The sequence below is a fragment of the Silurus meridionalis genome, chromosome 8 (assembly GCF_014805685.1).
Source record: "Silurus meridionalis isolate SWU-2019-XX chromosome 8, ASM1480568v1, whole genome shotgun sequence".
Lineage (NCBI taxonomy): Eukaryota > Metazoa > Chordata > Actinopteri > Siluriformes > Siluridae > Silurus > Silurus meridionalis.
The window spans coordinates 10,930,521-10,948,291 of NC_060891.1; the positions used below are offsets into that span (position 1 = coordinate 10,930,521).

The 17,771-nt window shown below is 36.9% G+C and overlaps 1 protein-coding gene across 1 annotated transcript in view; it reads left to right on the forward strand.

Annotated features, from left to right (window-relative positions):
* evla (Enah/Vasp-like a) overlaps positions 1–17,771 on the forward strand; it is a 41,966-nt gene that overhangs the window by 16,687 nt on the left and 7,508 nt on the right. Inside the window, 4 exon segments of the mRNA XM_046855569.1 lie at positions 3,095–3,263; positions 6,286–6,463; positions 12,758–12,815; positions 13,920–13,981. Of these exon segments, the coding sequence (XP_046711525.1) occupies positions 3,095–3,263; positions 6,286–6,463; positions 12,758–12,815; positions 13,920–13,981 (467 nt within the window).

Below are 17,771 nucleotides of genomic sequence, written 5' to 3' on the forward strand. Positions count from 1 at the left end.
TCTTTTCCTGCTGCCTAACAGCTCCTTCCTCAGCATTCTTATTATTATTTACCCAATGTCCCACCTCTGTACATTTCCAAACCGTCTCAATCGTGCCTCCCTTAACTTGTCCCCAAAACACAGCCCCTTTTAATAAACTAATTTCTAATCCTGTCCATCCTAGTTACTGACAATGAAAACCTTAACATCTTCAGCTCTGCTATCTACAGCGCCACCTCCTGTCTTTTACTCAATTCCACTGTCTCTAAACCATACAACACCGCAGGTCTCACCACAGTCCTATAAACTTTCCCTTTCACTCTCACAGATACTCTTCTATCACAAATCACTTCTGCCACTCTTCTACACCTACTTCACCCTGCCTGCACTCTTTTCTTCACTTCTCTAACACACTCTCCATTACTGTGCACTGTTGACCCTAGGTACTTCAACTTAATCCATAAAGAGTATAAATTGTCATCAACTAGCTGTGCGAGCATATAATGACTGCAAAATCATCTAATTGGCATTTCCCTTGTTGGCGGTTGACTGTGAGTGAGGTCACGTCACAATACATACATGTCCAATAATATAGTCCCACCCTTGACACTTGATTAGCAGCTTTTCTGTGTAAGGACATGAATACATGAATATCGGTCAATGCTAAACCCATTTAGTGCATTTAATTGCCATATTACATCAAAATACAAATAGAGTTACGTTCAAAATGTCCCTCTGCAGTGGCAGATTAAGTTGTGCAGTAGATTAAGTTATGGGAAACTATTCATTTGATGAAATGTATTAAATGTCACACAGTATCCTGGTGTGGTTTTCTTGTCTCCGGAAAGCTGCTTGGAATATTCCACGAACTAAATTTGTGTATTTATCGCCAGCTTTAAAAACGTGCTCCACTACTTTTTGACTTTTTCACCACACTGTATATAAATAAAAATTGTAAAAATCAATTTCTAATTATTTTAAAAACAGCAAATGCATTGTACAGTGTTTTCTTTGTTTTAGTTTGAAATGATCCCAAACTTTGGTACTTTGTCATGTTCATTAGCCTGAATCATCTCCTCACCCCTTGCTGTTTTCTGAGAGAGAAAGAGTATTTTATAGTTTATTTCAAACTCGGTACTTGCTGTTCTCTAAGTTGATAAGTTGAGCAGACTGATGAATATTGGAATCAAGAACTGAAAGTGTTGATGAATAGATGACATTTTAATTATATAAAATGTACTCACAAATTACACTATATGTTGGATGAAGTTTTCGAAGAGTTTGGAGTTACTTATATATGGCTTTTAAATCCACACTTTGTCAAATAGGTTGCATATGTTTGCCTAATTGAGTTAGACCATGTGTACCAGATTGGTTTTATTTAGAACATATGATTTAAAGGGTGGCACTGTGGTGTAGCAGGAAGTGTTGTGGCATTCCAACTCTCTGGATTGATCCTGATCTTAAATTATTTCTGTGTGTAGTTTACATCATGTTCTTTTGAGTTTATTTCTATTTTCTAAAGAAATGACCTGAGATTGATTGGCTGCCTTGAATTGCTCCATGGTGTAAATGAGTTTGTGACTGAAAAGTGCATTCCAATCTCTTTTTTAGGCTTCAGATCTACTGCAGCCTGTAACAATGATTACTGAAGATAAATGAAAACAATCATATACTGCAGAATAGTTTGATGATGTAATCGCCTTCATTCAATCACCTGTTTCCTGTGCACTTTCATGAACTTCCTGTTTCTATACTTTTGTGTTCTTTTCACAATTGTCCAGCTTCTGTTCACTTTTTAGAATGTCAGTGATTATTGTTTTTGTAATCTCTATAGCAGTAAACTTTAGATATTTACATCATGTCAATTAGGTTTTCTTACAAATTAACCAATGCAATTGAAGTCCAAATGTTTCCAACAAGGTTCTGACATACATACAGCATGTATCATATAATTTACTTCATTGGGCGTGTAAAACATTGTTGCTGGAGCCACTTTAAAGGACTAAAATTGTTCTGATTGAGATGAGTCTGGCAGTGGTGAGATTGTAATAGTAAAGGCAGGGTGGAATGTTACTATGCTTAACTTAAGAATATAACACAGACAAGATTCAGATAATGAGAACCGCTTTCATCTGCATCCTTTCATTTGCCATCTAAAAATATTCCGACTTCAAACGTAAAGTAAATTCTGCATGCAAATCTGGAAATACATCTCTACTGATTGCAGTATATATTTATGGTCTCCTAATGTGTCAAAGTCTTCTTTCAGCCCTTGGGTTAATTTGAAATCCTAAATTGGAACACATCTGAAGGGAAAACTCATTGAGCAAGCTACGTTTTGCCAAAGAGTTCAACATTTTCCTGTTCTTCGGTTGCTAATTGAGTGCCTTGTCAACATATGGACAAAAGAAGACTATTTAAAGCAACTGAGAAACTCTTGGCTTTAATTTACCCGTGGCCGATTATCAGCCCATCAACACAGCTGCTGCAGCTCTTATTTGCTTCGTGGCTTTGCCTGTTTCATGTCCTACTGTATAATTAGCATAGATAACTGGAACGCCCCTTGCTCAGTGTCATTCAGTGGTGTAATTACATTACCACTACATTGCCATAGTAGAGGCGGGACTGTTTTTTTTTTCATGCCTTGTCATGCATTTACGGCTTGTATGCTTGTTTATGTTACTTGCTGTAACCTCTCCTCCCTTAAGGCCACTATATAATAATATGAAATGTAAGAGGGAACCCTTTCTGCATACAGAAAAAACACTGTATAAAGCTTTTAGATTGATAATGCTATTAGGTCTTTTTAGACTACCTAACTATAAAATAAAGTAATGAATATACAGCGGGTACTTCATTTTGGAAAAAGTTAATTGCTGTGAATACATTTTCATTATAGGGTAATGTTTGTAGAATTTTAAGGAAAATCTAAATTTTATCCACTTTGACATTAAGCTGTAACATAACATAAAATTTGGAAAAAGTGAAGCACTGTGAATACTTCCCGGATGCACTGTACAGCTTGTCAGCCTGTGCATATGTTAATTTCTCAGATGATCTTGTCCAGTATAGTTCATTTATTCACCTTCAATATTCCTTTCCCCCTCAATAGTGAACAGAGCATTTGCCAGGCCCGGGCCTCTGTGATGATCTACGATGACACCAGCAAGAAATGGGTGCCGATCAAACCAGGCCAACAGGGCTTCAGCCGCATCAATATCTACCACAACACTGCTAACAACACGTTTCGTGTGGTGGGAGTCAAACTACAAGACCAGCAGGTGAGAACATTGGCCAGTGTGAAGAAAATGTGATTTTTCTTTTCAACCACAAAAAGAGCACTTTTGTCTGCACGATGACCAGACAAAAATTTATATAAACTACAAATACAAGGGTGTCAGTATATGGATAAAGTAAGAGGAAAAAAAAATAATAGCCCATTTGGTCAAGTGTAAAGTACAATGCATTTAGCTATTCACATGTTTGGTTTCCTGGAAAAAAACTAAATCCAGAAACCTTTGGCAATATAAATAGACCAAATTTACAAAGGATTCTGTAAGCCCTGCTATAGTTTTTTTATTTAAATCAAAGCAGCCTAAAACGGTGGTGGCTTTTAAACTTTCCAGTTCTTATTTATAACGAGTCGTTCTTCTACACTTTCAGCCCCTAATTATACACTGTGAATAATACTCCAATACTGTCTCTGAAACAGAATTGTTTAGAGATTTTCATACAGGAAAGCATTTTGTCCGATTATTGGCAAAGCAAAAAAAATTCTTCATTTTCAATATAGCCATGGCCAAAAGTTTGAAAAAATTACACAAATATACATTTTCAAGTTTGCTGCCTTCGTTTTTATGATAGAATTTTGCATATACTCCAGAATGTTATAAAGAATGATCAGATGAATTGCAACCACCAGCAAAGCCCCTCTTTGCCATGAAAAATGAACTTAACCCCCCCAAAAAACCATTTCCACTGCATTTAAGCCCTGCCACAAAAGGACCAGCTGACATCATGTCAGAGATTCTCTCGTTAACACAAGTAAAAGTGCTGACTAGGACAAGGCTGTCATGCTGATTGAGTAGGAATAACAGACAGAAAGCTTTAAAAAGAGGGTGGTGCTTGAAATTATTGTTCTAGCAAAGTGCAGAGGTGAGGGCATCTGTATGTACAGTGAGGGGAAGACTTTTGGAGGATGGCCTGGTGTCAAGATGGGGAGATTGGATGTCCAAAAAAAAGCATCAGGGACAGACTGATATTCTGCAAAAGGTACAGAGATGAAACTGCTGAGGACTGGGGTAAACTCTTTTTCTCTGATTAGTTCCCTTTTCGATTGTTTGGGGCATCCAGAAAAAAAGCTTGTGCGGAAAATAAAAGGTGAGCGCTACCATCAGTCCCGTGTCATGCCAACAGTAAAGTATCCTGAGACTATTCATGTGTGGGGTTGCTTTTCAGCCGAGGGAGTAAGCTCTCTTACAATTTTGCCTAAGAACACCGCCATGAATAAAGAATGGTGCAAAAACATCTTTAGAGAGCAAATTCTTCCAACAGTTTGATGAAGAACAATTCCTTTTCCGCCATAATTGAGCACCTTGACATAAGTGAAAAGTGATAACTATGTGGTTCAGGAAACAAAACAGAAATTTTGGGTCAATGGCAGAAAATTCCCCAGACTTTAATCCTATTGAGAACTTGTGGTCAATCCTCAAGAGGCGGGTGAGCAAACAAAAACAAATTTTAATGAACTCAAAGCATTGATTATTCATGAATGGGAAGCCGTCAGTCAGGATGTGGCCCAAAAGTCAATTGACAACATGCTAGTGTGAATTGCAGAGGTCTTGAAAAAGAAGGGTCACTACTGCAAATATTTAATCTGCGTAAACTTAATGTAATTGTCAAAAAACTCTTTGACACTTCTAAAATTCTTGTAATTATAATTCGGTATACTATAGTAAAATCTGACAAAAGAGATGTAAAAACAGCAGACTTTGTTAAAATCTATTTTTGTGTCTTTCCAAAAACTTTTGGCCACGGCTGTAGTCTGAGAGGTTTTGTAGACAGTTTCTAAAATACTCTTGTCTCACTGTGATAGAAGATACTCTTGTCTCACATTTTTGTCACACATAGTGGTTTAATCACATTATTCATGAATGATAAAAAAATATATATTTATATACATTTTGTGCCTGATAAAAAGTTGAAGAGTGAATTATTTGCTAGTGGTAATAACCAGTATAATTAGTCTGCAGGGTTGGCCTTTAATGCTGTTCTCAAATTGTACATAAGTATTATATCACACAAGCAAGAGTGCTGTTGTGTTGAATCTGTGTCCATTGTACAGACAGCCTGTAGTAATTGTATTAACAGTTTCTGTGTAACAGACTACTGTAACAAATAGAATTATACGTAGCAAACAAAGACAAGCAAAGTGATAAAGTGCAATGTACCAGTGTGGCTATGCTAAACAATACTTAAATAACTGTTGCATAATAGAAGTTAAAACAAATAATACCTCAATTACATAAAGGTTCAAATAAGTGGACAGTAATTGTTTAGACACTGTGTATGCAGACACGTATTAATTTATTGTACATATTAAATACCCTATTCTAAAAGTTACACATCAACTTTGTATTCAATTTGAATGCAAATGCTGAAAATTTGCATTAAAATTGAATACAAAGTTGATGTGTAACTACACAGGTGTTAGATCTATTTTATTCATATTCTTGTAAAATGAAGATTTTAGAAACTAAAGCATTATTAGAGCAAAAATCTGTACATGTGTCCTAGTCAATTTGTCAAGTAGGCTTTTATTTAAATTTCAATCATTTACATTTGGTGCAGTACACAGTGAAATGAAACAACAAAACTACTAAAATTACTCTAAAAAAAACTTTTACCCATTTGAGAATTGTTTTAGAATGTTATTTTCTTTCGTTGTTGTTGTTAATACATTTAAAAAGGTTTTTATATCGAAATTTATTCTACAGGTTTTTAGAAAAAATTTATCTGAAATATCCTATTTAGTCTTATGTTTGTATATCTAAACCTAGCTTTCACTTTGAATGTAGAAGCTGGCATGGCGTTACAAAAAAAACCCCAAAAAAACAAATAAAAAACAGATCTTTACACACGATTACCTAAACTGCACATATAGAAACATGCAATCAACAATCCAGTGTGACTACTGTACTGTTATCTCACTGACTTCTTTTATTAGTTGAAAAATAAATTAAGATTGTCAGTGCTATAGTTTGCTGCAGTATTGTAGCCTGACATCATCTTTTTTTATGACAGGTTGTGATAAACTACTCTATAGTGAAGGGTCTGAAATATAACCAGGCCACTCCGACGTTCCACCAGTGGCGCGATGCCAGACAAGTCTACGGACTCAACTTTGCCAGCAAGGAGGAGGCCACCACTTTCTCTACTGCCATGCTTTTTGCCCTCAATGTGCTCAGCTCACAAGATGCAGGTAGGACCAGTTGGAAGGTATTCTCATACTATTAGTTAAAGGAAATCATAGCGATATCTAAAATAATAGTTTTTGCTTAGCTTATTGTACTTCCAGGCCTTAAGTGAATTGTGACTGCATACTCAGTGGCATTCCACAGTGTAGCAGGGTGGTCTGTGATATTTCAAATTGTATTTTATTACAGTGATGGAAATCATTTTTCAACAAGCTGTCATTATCATTCTTTTATTATACATAGAATCCAAAGCTCAATTACTCAAAATGTCAAACTGAGCCACATGTGGAATACAAAGCTCTTCTGACATCAATAAACAACCAGATTATTACTTACACATTTAAATAAAGATCTGAATGTTAGATTATTTCAATTATGAAAACATCTGCGCTGAGCTGCTGTTTACTGTACAAGCTGTTGTGATGCAGTGGATCAGTATGTTACATTTTTCCCCTTTACATGTAGTCACTTACTTAAGAACAGCACATGAGCTTCTTGGGTTTCATGTTGTTGCTACTTAAAGCGTATGGGGTGGGGGGGTTAAGTAGCAACGTCTTCCCATTGGTGCCTAGCTTGGCTAAAATATCCATGGAGCCAAGTTGTCGCAGAAACCAATCTTACATGTTCTCATGCTTTTTTTGGGGTGGGAACTGGAGATGAGTTTGCTAGTAGCATCTTGCAAGCACAGAGAAGGTTATTGCATATGTCTGGATACACTCACATGTGTTCTTAGTACAATAACCTAGCATTTAGAACTGGCGTTTAGTCTGTTGTTCAGACTGATTACCTGCAAAAGAAGAGTTAGCATAGGGTACTATGCTAGGACCGCCATGCTTGCCTGGGCCACGACGGGTGAGCTCTGCTGTAATAAAACTCAGCAGTAAGTATTACTGAGGGGTGCATTAGCTGATGTTGATGTTGCTTTGTTAATGGAAGTGAATATGATATTCTGCATGATGTTGACAGTGTAATGCAATGTCTATGAGGTGCTGTTGTGGAGTCCTCAGTGGAGGCTCTGAAAGGTGTCTGGCTCAGTGCCCGTCTGAGACTCCTCACGAGCATGGACGTGACTATTTCTGAACAGAAAGCATCAATCAGTGTCTCCTTTCACCTCGATTCAAAACATCATGTGATGTCAACATAAATTTTGATGGTGTTTTAGATATAAAAACCGGGAAACACTGGAAATATTTCACTATTCAGCTTCACTGTTAGTCCCTAAAAACAGAAGAGCAAAAGCTTCTTTTCCACACCAGGATCAATATTATATTAATGAGAAATGCAATCAACAATTATTGAACAACACATACACAGGACTCCTGGATGCAATAAAGCTTATACAGTGAGTTATGGCAGAGATGAAGAGAGTTAGTGATCTATTAGATGACAAGCACTACAGCTATTGACTGCAATATTGGTAAGAGCTAAAATTACAGATAAGGAAGTGAGAGTTTGAGAAAGAAAAGGAATTAAGCAAGATGTTTTTCCAAATCCTAGATAGGGTGTAGACTAGATCTATTTTAGAAATACATTGACAAATACTAGAATCACATACTTGGTTCCTCAGTGCAGTACCTGTGTTTGATTTTTATGTTGTAAGGGTGTGGGGAAAATGATTATTAATCTTTTTCGTGAATTGTTTTATTATTCAACATAAGGAGTGATATTTTGCCTGCCATATGATCCCTCTGTTTTTCCTTTAATTCTTTTACATTTTCCTGTTCATCTTCTCATTTCTGAGGATTTTGCATCATCAGCAAAAAAAAACCCTTATTGGCAGCTTTATGTTTCCAGGTTGCATCAGTGCATGTTGCATGAGGTATTTCTAGAATCTGAAAACAGAAAAACCGGGAAGTGAAAACACAAACTCATCGGTGACTGGGGTGAAAAATAATGCCTCGTTTCATGCAACACTAGCTTTCTGATCTGATAAAGAAACCTGTATCACTTTACCAGTTGATATTATCAGTTGAAGTTCAGCAAATTTTAATCTCCAAATAAAAATCCTAATTCACAGCAACATACAATTTTAATTCTATATATGTAGATACTAGTTGACAGATAGGAGCTGATGTTGCATCGATTTGAAATTTTTACAAAATAAATGTCGACAGTGTGTCTCTGATGATTAATGCAATTTCAACTGTAAGGTATATTGTAAAGTTTAATATAAAGAAAGAAGGTTATGGATTAGATAATTTTAATAGCTAAAAATATGAGTGCACTGCAGGTTTTCCATGCTAGTTTGGCAACTTTGGGGTCTTTTGTGTGTTTTTTGAGATCCAGTTATTTGTTATGTCCTAGTGAAAAAAAAAATTCAAATAGCACCTTGATCCTGTAGGGACCGTGTTTCATTTCACTTCGTACTGCAGTGAAATACATACTACTGTATATGGTTAATATGACAATTAAAAACCACTTTAGTAGACACCTGTTTTATATGAAACAAGAACATTAACCATTTTCAAATTGGAAAATAAATTACCCTAAAATAAGGATGGAAATCACAGAACTGAATAAAAAGGTTGAATTTAATGATATAAAATGTCTGTTGAAAAGCTGTCATAGGATAGTGGGTTTAAATATATTATGTTGTGCTGCTTAGGCTTTTTGGGAAACAGGATTTTTAAGTAAAAGCATACTCAACTTTTTTTAATGGTGAAGGTGTTAGCTATATATATATATATATATATATATATATATATATATATATATATATATATATATATATATATATATATATGGCGGACGATGTATGGGCAGGTCGTGTGGGATCTGCTTTCCGTGTCACACACACTGATTAGAAAAGAGTCATCTCTTAAACCAAATGCACCACCCTCTGTGTCACTGTTTAATGAATATATTTTCAGAATTTTGAGATCTGAAGTCAATATTCAGCTCTGGAACAAAAATATAAGTCATTTCGCTTTTAGTGGTGCTAATGAGAAATATCTCTGGTTAACATTGCCGAAATTATATGAATATATTTTCACCATTTAGTGTCATTTATGTAATACATTTATGAATTCATACTCAACTGTGTAAAGGTATATATTTTTTTACCTTTTTCATATTTCACAGTTTGGTTTAGGGTAGGGCTGCAACTAATGATGATTTATTATGATATTTTATAATTTTATACATTTATTTTTTTATATATCGGACGAGTTAAAAAATGTTGGATGGGTTTTTTGGGGGGTTTTTGGTTTTGTTTAGATGTTTTGCTTATAATAAGGATCTTAAACTGTAATTCAGGGTATTTATGTTTAAAAGTGTACTTAAAAAAAATGCAAAAACCCATATTGAGTTAAACTTCTTCTTAAACATCTTTAATTTTGACATTTTATTAAGTTTATAGTGGGTGCTTGTTAGAGTGCATTGGGGATTTCTCCTTCAAACAAATGTACGCATGTTAGGTTCTTTGTTTCAGTAAAAAAAAAAAAAGAATTCAACATTTGTATTGTTTTCACAATTGCAGATGGCAAGTTCACAACCATGCTTAAAAAATGTATATAAAATATAATACAAGATTGTTTTGCCAAAGACATGTTTAGTTGTGAAGGTATAAGCATCTAGAATATATAATTAATTAATTTTTGTATAATAATTTACAGGTGCATCTCAATAAATTAGAATATTATTAAAAATGTGATTTATTTTAGTAATTCAATAAAAAAAAGTGAAACTCGTATATTATATAGATTCATCACACACAGAATGATATATTTCAAGTGTTTATTTCTTTTGATTTTGATGATTTTGGCTTACAGTTAATGAAAATCCAAAAATCAGTATCTCAGAAAATTGTGTAAAAGATTCATGGTGTCACACTCTAATCAGCTAATTAAATCCAAACACATGCAAAGGTTTGCATAAATTAAGTATAAAACATTAAAAACAAGCATTTGAACTTATACTAAAGCCACAGTAGATCATGATTTGAAAACAGACAAGTTACTGTTGTAGTAGACAAATTCTATAAAAGAGAATGGAGCGGAGAAACGCAGCGAGCTTACAGGCTTAGAAAAAAAAAAGAAAATGCATTGGCATAATCATTCGCGGAAAACCACAACCATGATTAAAAATATAATCGTTTACTGCTGCTGTTATTTGCTGCTTTTAGATTTTGTGTTTGTTCGCACTGTTTTAATTGAATCCATCACTATGTCGTGAGCGAGCTGATTTCGTAACCTGATGCTCGCGAGTCACGACAGAACGGATCCAGTGCGACTGTCCTGAAGTTTAAACAGTTTACACAATAGCACTTCATTAAACTACACCATTTTCACATGATGAGGATTCTACAGTTTTTGCTCACCGTGCTGATGTTTCACCTTCATCCCTGACTTGGGACTCACACTTTTTCCTGCTGCCGGTTGACCCTGTACTCTCCGTCATTTCGCAAGCGGCTGTGTTATCTTACTCTCACGCAAACCCTTAACTTGAGCAGCCAAACTAATCGATGACTGCATTAGTTGAGAACAAATGTCATTATCAATTTTATAGATTAGTTGTTTCAGCCATAGTTTCAGAGATGTAAGTTTTTTTTTTTTCCTCCAAGCTCTGAGTATTGGATTCTGAGTTGATACTGGTATTCTCACAGTAATGGATCTGAGTTGTTTTAAAATAAAACTGAAATTTTAATTTAATTTTTATGTCATGTATTAATGTGCAGAATTTGTGTCGTGCCAATTAACACGGCATATTTTTTACAACATAAAATGCTGGAATAAAAATGATCAGATCTGCTTAAATCTATTACAATATCCAAAATTGTAGATATTACTTGAGTAATGGTACTTCACGTACATTACTATTTGAGTAAAAGTCCAAAAGTACTTGTTTTGAATGCACTTTAATATCAAAAGTAAAAGTGCTGATCTATGAGAATCGTATTTTAATCATTTCTGCAATTCGATGTTCTATTCTCCTGTGCATACCTTTTTAAATAGAGAGGGGTTTTTTGTTACAGACACACAGTGGAAAAAACTCCTCAGAACTTTGGGTTTATGGTTGTGGTCTCGTGGCATTAATGCATTTTATGTCTTCACTTCGAAGAAGCAAGGAAAAAGCCACCATGTTTTTTCTGAAATGCAAGTCAAAGCTACTTGATAAAAGCACTTAATTTACAGTAACAAATTAAAAAATACTTACTGTCCATCACAGTGTATTTGTATCTGTTCTGACTCCCATACTGTTGCTGATTATTAGATGTATCTGACATTATTGGATGTTTAGGATTAGATTCATACTGAAATAAACTGGTCATGATCAGGTTCAACTGATTATCAGTTAACCAGAAGTGCTTACACACTCATTCTGATATTGGGAAAAAGTTAAGACAAATGCTACTTGCAGCAGTCGACACCTTCCTGACTGCTGAATAATGATACTTGTTCTTATTCTGGGGTTTCACAGCTTATTAACTAATCTGGAAGCTTTGTAAACACTTTCTCTATGAGCTGCCATCAGCTCAATATCTACAGAAATATGTGAAGAGCTGGCAAGAGATTTTTCCAGTGTTGGGTTCAAACTGCTGAAACACTTTTCCTGACCTGCATATGGACTATAGTTAACATTGTGTACAGAGTGTTGTGAATTTGATTCACAGGGAGAACGTTGTGTGGTAACAATGCAGGCAGCATTCCAGCATTCAAAGCAAACGGTTTTGTGATTGCTGTGATTTTCTAGTATAAACTGCCCTGCATCAGTCTTTGCATCATCAGTGTGTGGAGTTTAAACAAACCATGTTAAAATTGCACCTAGCAGTCACATTGCAACATTTCTGGAACGCTTGAAGTCCAGTCTTTGTGGGAATAGACACTACAGCCCTTTTAGTCATATTTTTGAAGAAAACATTAACATTTAATCCATTCTTACTTTTAAACTTTTCACAACTTTGACCTAAGTGCCATCTATCATTCACTAACTGTATATAAGTATGTAACTATATTAAGCTGTATCACACAGATAAGCAGACAGATATCAGCAACACTACTCCACACTTTAGGCATGCAGACATTGTCTGAGAAACCTGATAGCCATGTTTTAAGTACTAAGCAGCACTCTGACTCAATCCATCAATCAGATAACAGAGTAAAGTTGGCGCTGGGATGGGAAGTAACGAGGATATAGTTCCAAGAAGAGTCTAATAGGCATACTTACAGTACTGCAGATGTCTTTAGATAGATGTCTCATTCCTTTGTCCATTTTGTCAATTGCTAAAGTAAAGTAGTGGAAAGATTATTATAGTGCGCATCTAACCGAATTAATGTTCTTTGCCATGTCTCCTTCAGCAGGTCCTACTGGCCAAAGGCAGAATGGACCAGCAACGGATGACACCGAAGCACAGAGGAGGTGACTAGCGATTGTGTTACCACTAAATAATCCTCACCACCATTTTAACCACGGCTGAAAGTTCAGCATGAATCCATCACCACTGTCACTTGGTATATCATTGAGGCTTAGGTGATGTTTGAAGATGACGTTATCACGTTATTCATTATACACAGACCAGGCATAACTTTATAACCATTGATCAGGCATGACATTATGACCACTTGCATAATATTGTGTTGCTCCCCCTTTTGCTGCCAAAACAGTACTGACCCATCAGGCATTAACAGCATTAACTTCAGCAATTTAAGCTACAGGAGCTCATCTGTTGGATCGGACCACTCGCTCCAGCTTTCGCTCCCCACGTGCATCAATGTGCCTCAGCCTCCTATGACCCTGTTGCCGGTTTCACCACTGTTCCTTCCTTGGGCTACGTTTGATAGACCACTGTAGACTGGGAACATCCCACAATAGCTGGATTTTTAGAGATGTTCTGACCCAGTCATCTAGTCATCGCAATTTGGCCCTTGTCACACTCACTTAAATCCTTACACTTGCCAATTTTTTCTGCTTCCAACACATCTACTTTGAGAACAAAATGGTCACTTGCTGGCTAAAATATCCCACCCACTAATGATGCCATGATGAAGAGATAATCCGTGTTATTCACTTACTGGTCATAATGTTAAAATGTGAATGTTATGCCTGGTAAGTGTATTTATGCATGTAAACACATTTAGAGATGCTTGTGTGTTATTGTAATGGCAGCAAATCCTTTATGCCTTTTTTTTTGTTCTTGGTGTGCAATAATGACTTTATTCACCTCATGTCGGTGAAAACTTCTATAATCTTATTTCAAGCATCACAAAACAGAGCCCTAATCTAACTACTTCTATTTGGTCACTTTTTTGCCCTCTTGTGGTTAAAATAATGTATTGCATTTACAGACTATTCACTATGAAGCTGGTGAAATCTGAAAATGATTGAAAATAGTGTATGAAAACCAACACACACTTTTCATGCAGCAGTTGGAGTATTCTAGAAAAACAAATCTTACCAATATATTAATTCTGGAAACAGGTTGTCTTTTCATTCTGTATTGTTTCTTAACTTACTTGTCTGTAGGCAGATGATGGAGCAGCATCAAATGCAAATTGAACGGGAGCGACGGACGTCCGGTTCAGCAGGTAAAGATTCTACACATCACAAATTTCACCAAGCTTTTCGTAGGGTCGCTTACACTAAATACTGCAAACTCCTGAGGACACAATTCACCTCCCTGACAATTTCCAGATCATTCATCACTTAATTGCTTATTCACGCTTTGCTTTCATTCCTGTGCCTCAGTTTGTGCTTTCTACCCATGCTTTTCCATGTATTAGTCCATCCCAGACCAACATATCCCATAATCCCATACACCTACTCATCAGGTTTCGATTTGACAGCTGAGATATAATACATGTTCTACACAGCATGGGCCACATCTTTGCTCATAATTTTAATTATTTTTTTGCGTTTTCTAAGCAGTTTCAGTGTTGTTTATTCATTTTTTTTTTTTATTTGATTTTCATCACTGTCACTTTTGTCTCCTTCTGTTTGTCACTTGTTTTCATTCCTGTCTCAGTATCCACCCTGCAGTTTAAAGTGTCTGCCTCCCAACCCAACACCTCTCCAACAGAATACAGGCAGTTTCGTGCCAACACACTCCCTTCCCATGCCCGCCTCGCCCCTTCCCCGCCTTCCTCCTCTTCCTGCTCCTCCTCTTCCTCACAGGAGCGAGAAACCATCTCTCACACGAAGGACTCGTCTCAGAAAAAGGCTCAGCAGTTTTCACAGCTCTCCAGTTCCCTGGCTTCCGCCTTCTCTCCCGTACAGCCAGGGGGCACTCTGCCTTCTCGAAACGTTCGTCAGATCCCTCTGTCTCCCCCTACAAGTCACCAGCCAGTCATACCTCTTAACCAGCTCATGCATCCCACTGCCTCCACCCAGTTTGATGCAAACAACCAGCTAGAGTACTTCCACCCCTTGCAAGCCCCTTTCTCCAAGTTCGCCTCTGGTCATCCTCCTCTCTCACAATACTGTAATCCTGAGCTTTCCTACCCTTTCCACAGCAAGGATATCTTCCCTCCTACTCACAGTGGTCAAGGCCATGCCCACCAGCCACAGTTTGTTGCCCCTTTCACCCCTCAGCCCCCCAGTGAGCCTTTCTCATGTAGCTCTGTGTCGCTCGAGGCCACACCCGCTGCTGTTTCTCAGGCTGCCACGGCACCCAGCAGTAAGTAACTCTGATCACCATCCAGCTGGCGGTGGAGTGTGTTTGGGGACTTCCTTACAGTTCTCACACACACTGCACACAGCTGTTGCACAATGAGACCTGATGATATACACACCGCTTACTGTACATCTCAAAGAAATAATACAGTTGCCCGTAATTGTAATCGTGCCCGGCTGGAAATAATGGTACATTTGCACGACACACTATTTATCAGGCTCTCATGCACATCCTGTCACTGCTCTCAGCTCATTTTAACAGGCACACGATAACACACAGCCTAAGATTGTGTAATTGTATAATACAAGCAGATAAGCATCATTATGATGAATACAATAAAAGTGAAGAAACAGGAAACTGGATACAAGCTGGTACATGCACATTAATATTCAGGTTAAGCAGGCAAGTTTCAATATTTATTGAAATATTTACTATTTATTATTTCATTTTTACTATTTTTGTATTTAATATGTATTATTTCCTAATTTATTTCAATTGTTCAAAAGAAAAGCAAGCCAAAAGGAGTCCGTAAATGAGGACATCTAAGACTAGCCTCAATCAGGACAAAAGACATGACACCATATAAAAAGGAGGAAGTGTTAATGTGTATGTTGTGTATTGTAGCCAAAGTACTGCGATACTGAAGGATTTACGGTGCATTGCTTGGGAGGGACTCTTTCAATATGTTGTCATTGTTTGCTTGATTGTTTCCTGGTCCTTCAATTGTTCCATGAACATTCTTAAATGAATGAGGTTCCTTGAGAGTACTAACTTTTCAGATTTTTAGACTCATTACAGTTCATCATTCCAATTTGATCCCACTTGGACTTCTCTATGTGATAGAAGAGTATCTGCAAGAGTGAAAGGAAAAGTTTATAGGACTGTGGTGAGACCTGAGATGTTGTATGGTTTAGAGACAGTGGCATTGAGTAAATACAGGAGGTGGAGCTGGAGGTAGCAGAGCTGAAGATGTTGAGGTTTTTGTTGGGAGTGATAAGGATGGACAGGATTAGAAGTGAGTTTATTAGAGGGACTGTGCATGTAGGATGTTTTGGAGACGAGGTGAGGGAGGCGAGATTGAGATGGTTTGGACATGTGCAGAGGAGGGACATGGGGTATATCGGTAGGAGAATGCTGAGGATGGAGCCACCAGGAAGGAGGAAAAGAGGAAGGCGGTTTATGGATGTGGTGAGGGAAGACATGCAGGTAGTTGGGTTGAAAGAGGCAGATATAGAGGACAGAGGGTATGGAGACGGATGATCTGCTGTGGCGACCCCTAATGGGAGCAGCCAAAAAAAGATGATGATGATTACAGTTCATCATTAATGAGTAGTAAAGTCTTTAAGTTGAAGTGTTTCAGCAAACATGCATAGTATTTCATTAGCAATCTGGCCGTAATATTTAACAGAAATATATACTTTTATAACTTATAAAAAATATACAAGTTTATTTGTCAAAAACAGGATAATACGATCTATTTGGATTGTCAAAAAGCTTGTATTCCAATTAGAGAATAATTTATAACAAATTCTAGTCTGGCATTAGACTATATCAAACATACACTATATGGACAATGGTATTGGGAATGTAGACTTTTGCAGCCATGTGGTTCTTCTCCAAACTGTTACCACAAAGGTACATAATTGAATCGAATGTCTTGGGATGTGTTTTAATAACAATGTTCCCTTCATTAAAACAAAAAGACCCAAACCTGTTTCAGCATGACAGTACAACTGTTCACAGAGTAAGCTCCATGAAAATATGATTTATGTGGGTTGGAGTGGAAGATCTTGAGTGACCTGCTATAGAGCTCTGACCTCAACCCTACTAAACACTTTGGGATGAATTGGAATGCTGACTGCACCCCAGGGCTCTTCAACCTACATCAGTACCTGATTTTACTAACACTCTAGTGGCCGAATGAGCACAAATCTCCACAGACACACTTCAAAATCTAATGTCTTCCCAGAAGAGTGGAGGTTATCATAACAGCAAATGGGGACTAAATGTGGAATAGGATGTTCAAAAGCACATCTTATGGTCAGGTGTCCACAAACGTTTGGTATATAAAGCTGATCATTAGAGCTGCACGATTTAAGAAAAATGTCATGGTGGGATTATTGTGGTCAATATTGCGATATCGCTATAATAAATGGTATCATGAGTCCACTTGATTGGTTTATCGAGGAAATTGCGCACAGACTAGTGATAATGTTGAAATGTGTATTTGTAAAACTATAAAGGTTTTTAAAATTTTTTTTTTGTGTGTGAGAGAGAAAGTGAGAGAGAGAGAGAAAGAGACACACACACACACACACACACACACACACACACACACATACACACACAGAAAAAGAGGCTGACGGCGTGTTTGGGGATGTGTGTGTGGGAAAGCGGATGCCAGGTGAAGGTGCGACAATCGCGTGGGCCAGTTCAGTGTTGATCTGCTCGGCCTCCATCTTTACCTGCTCTCCACGCTACACGCTGGAAAGTCACGTGACCACATAATACGTGCACTGCCTAAAGACTTTTTGTTTTGTTTTGTTTGCAGTGTGTTAAATCTACTAAATGATTTCAGACAATTATCTGTCACATGCACTTATTTATTTCATTAAACTTATTTATTTCATCACTGTATATTCTTGTTGATCACAGTAAGAGCAGACTGTATTTTTCTCTAATTATGTTTATTATTACAAAAGGTA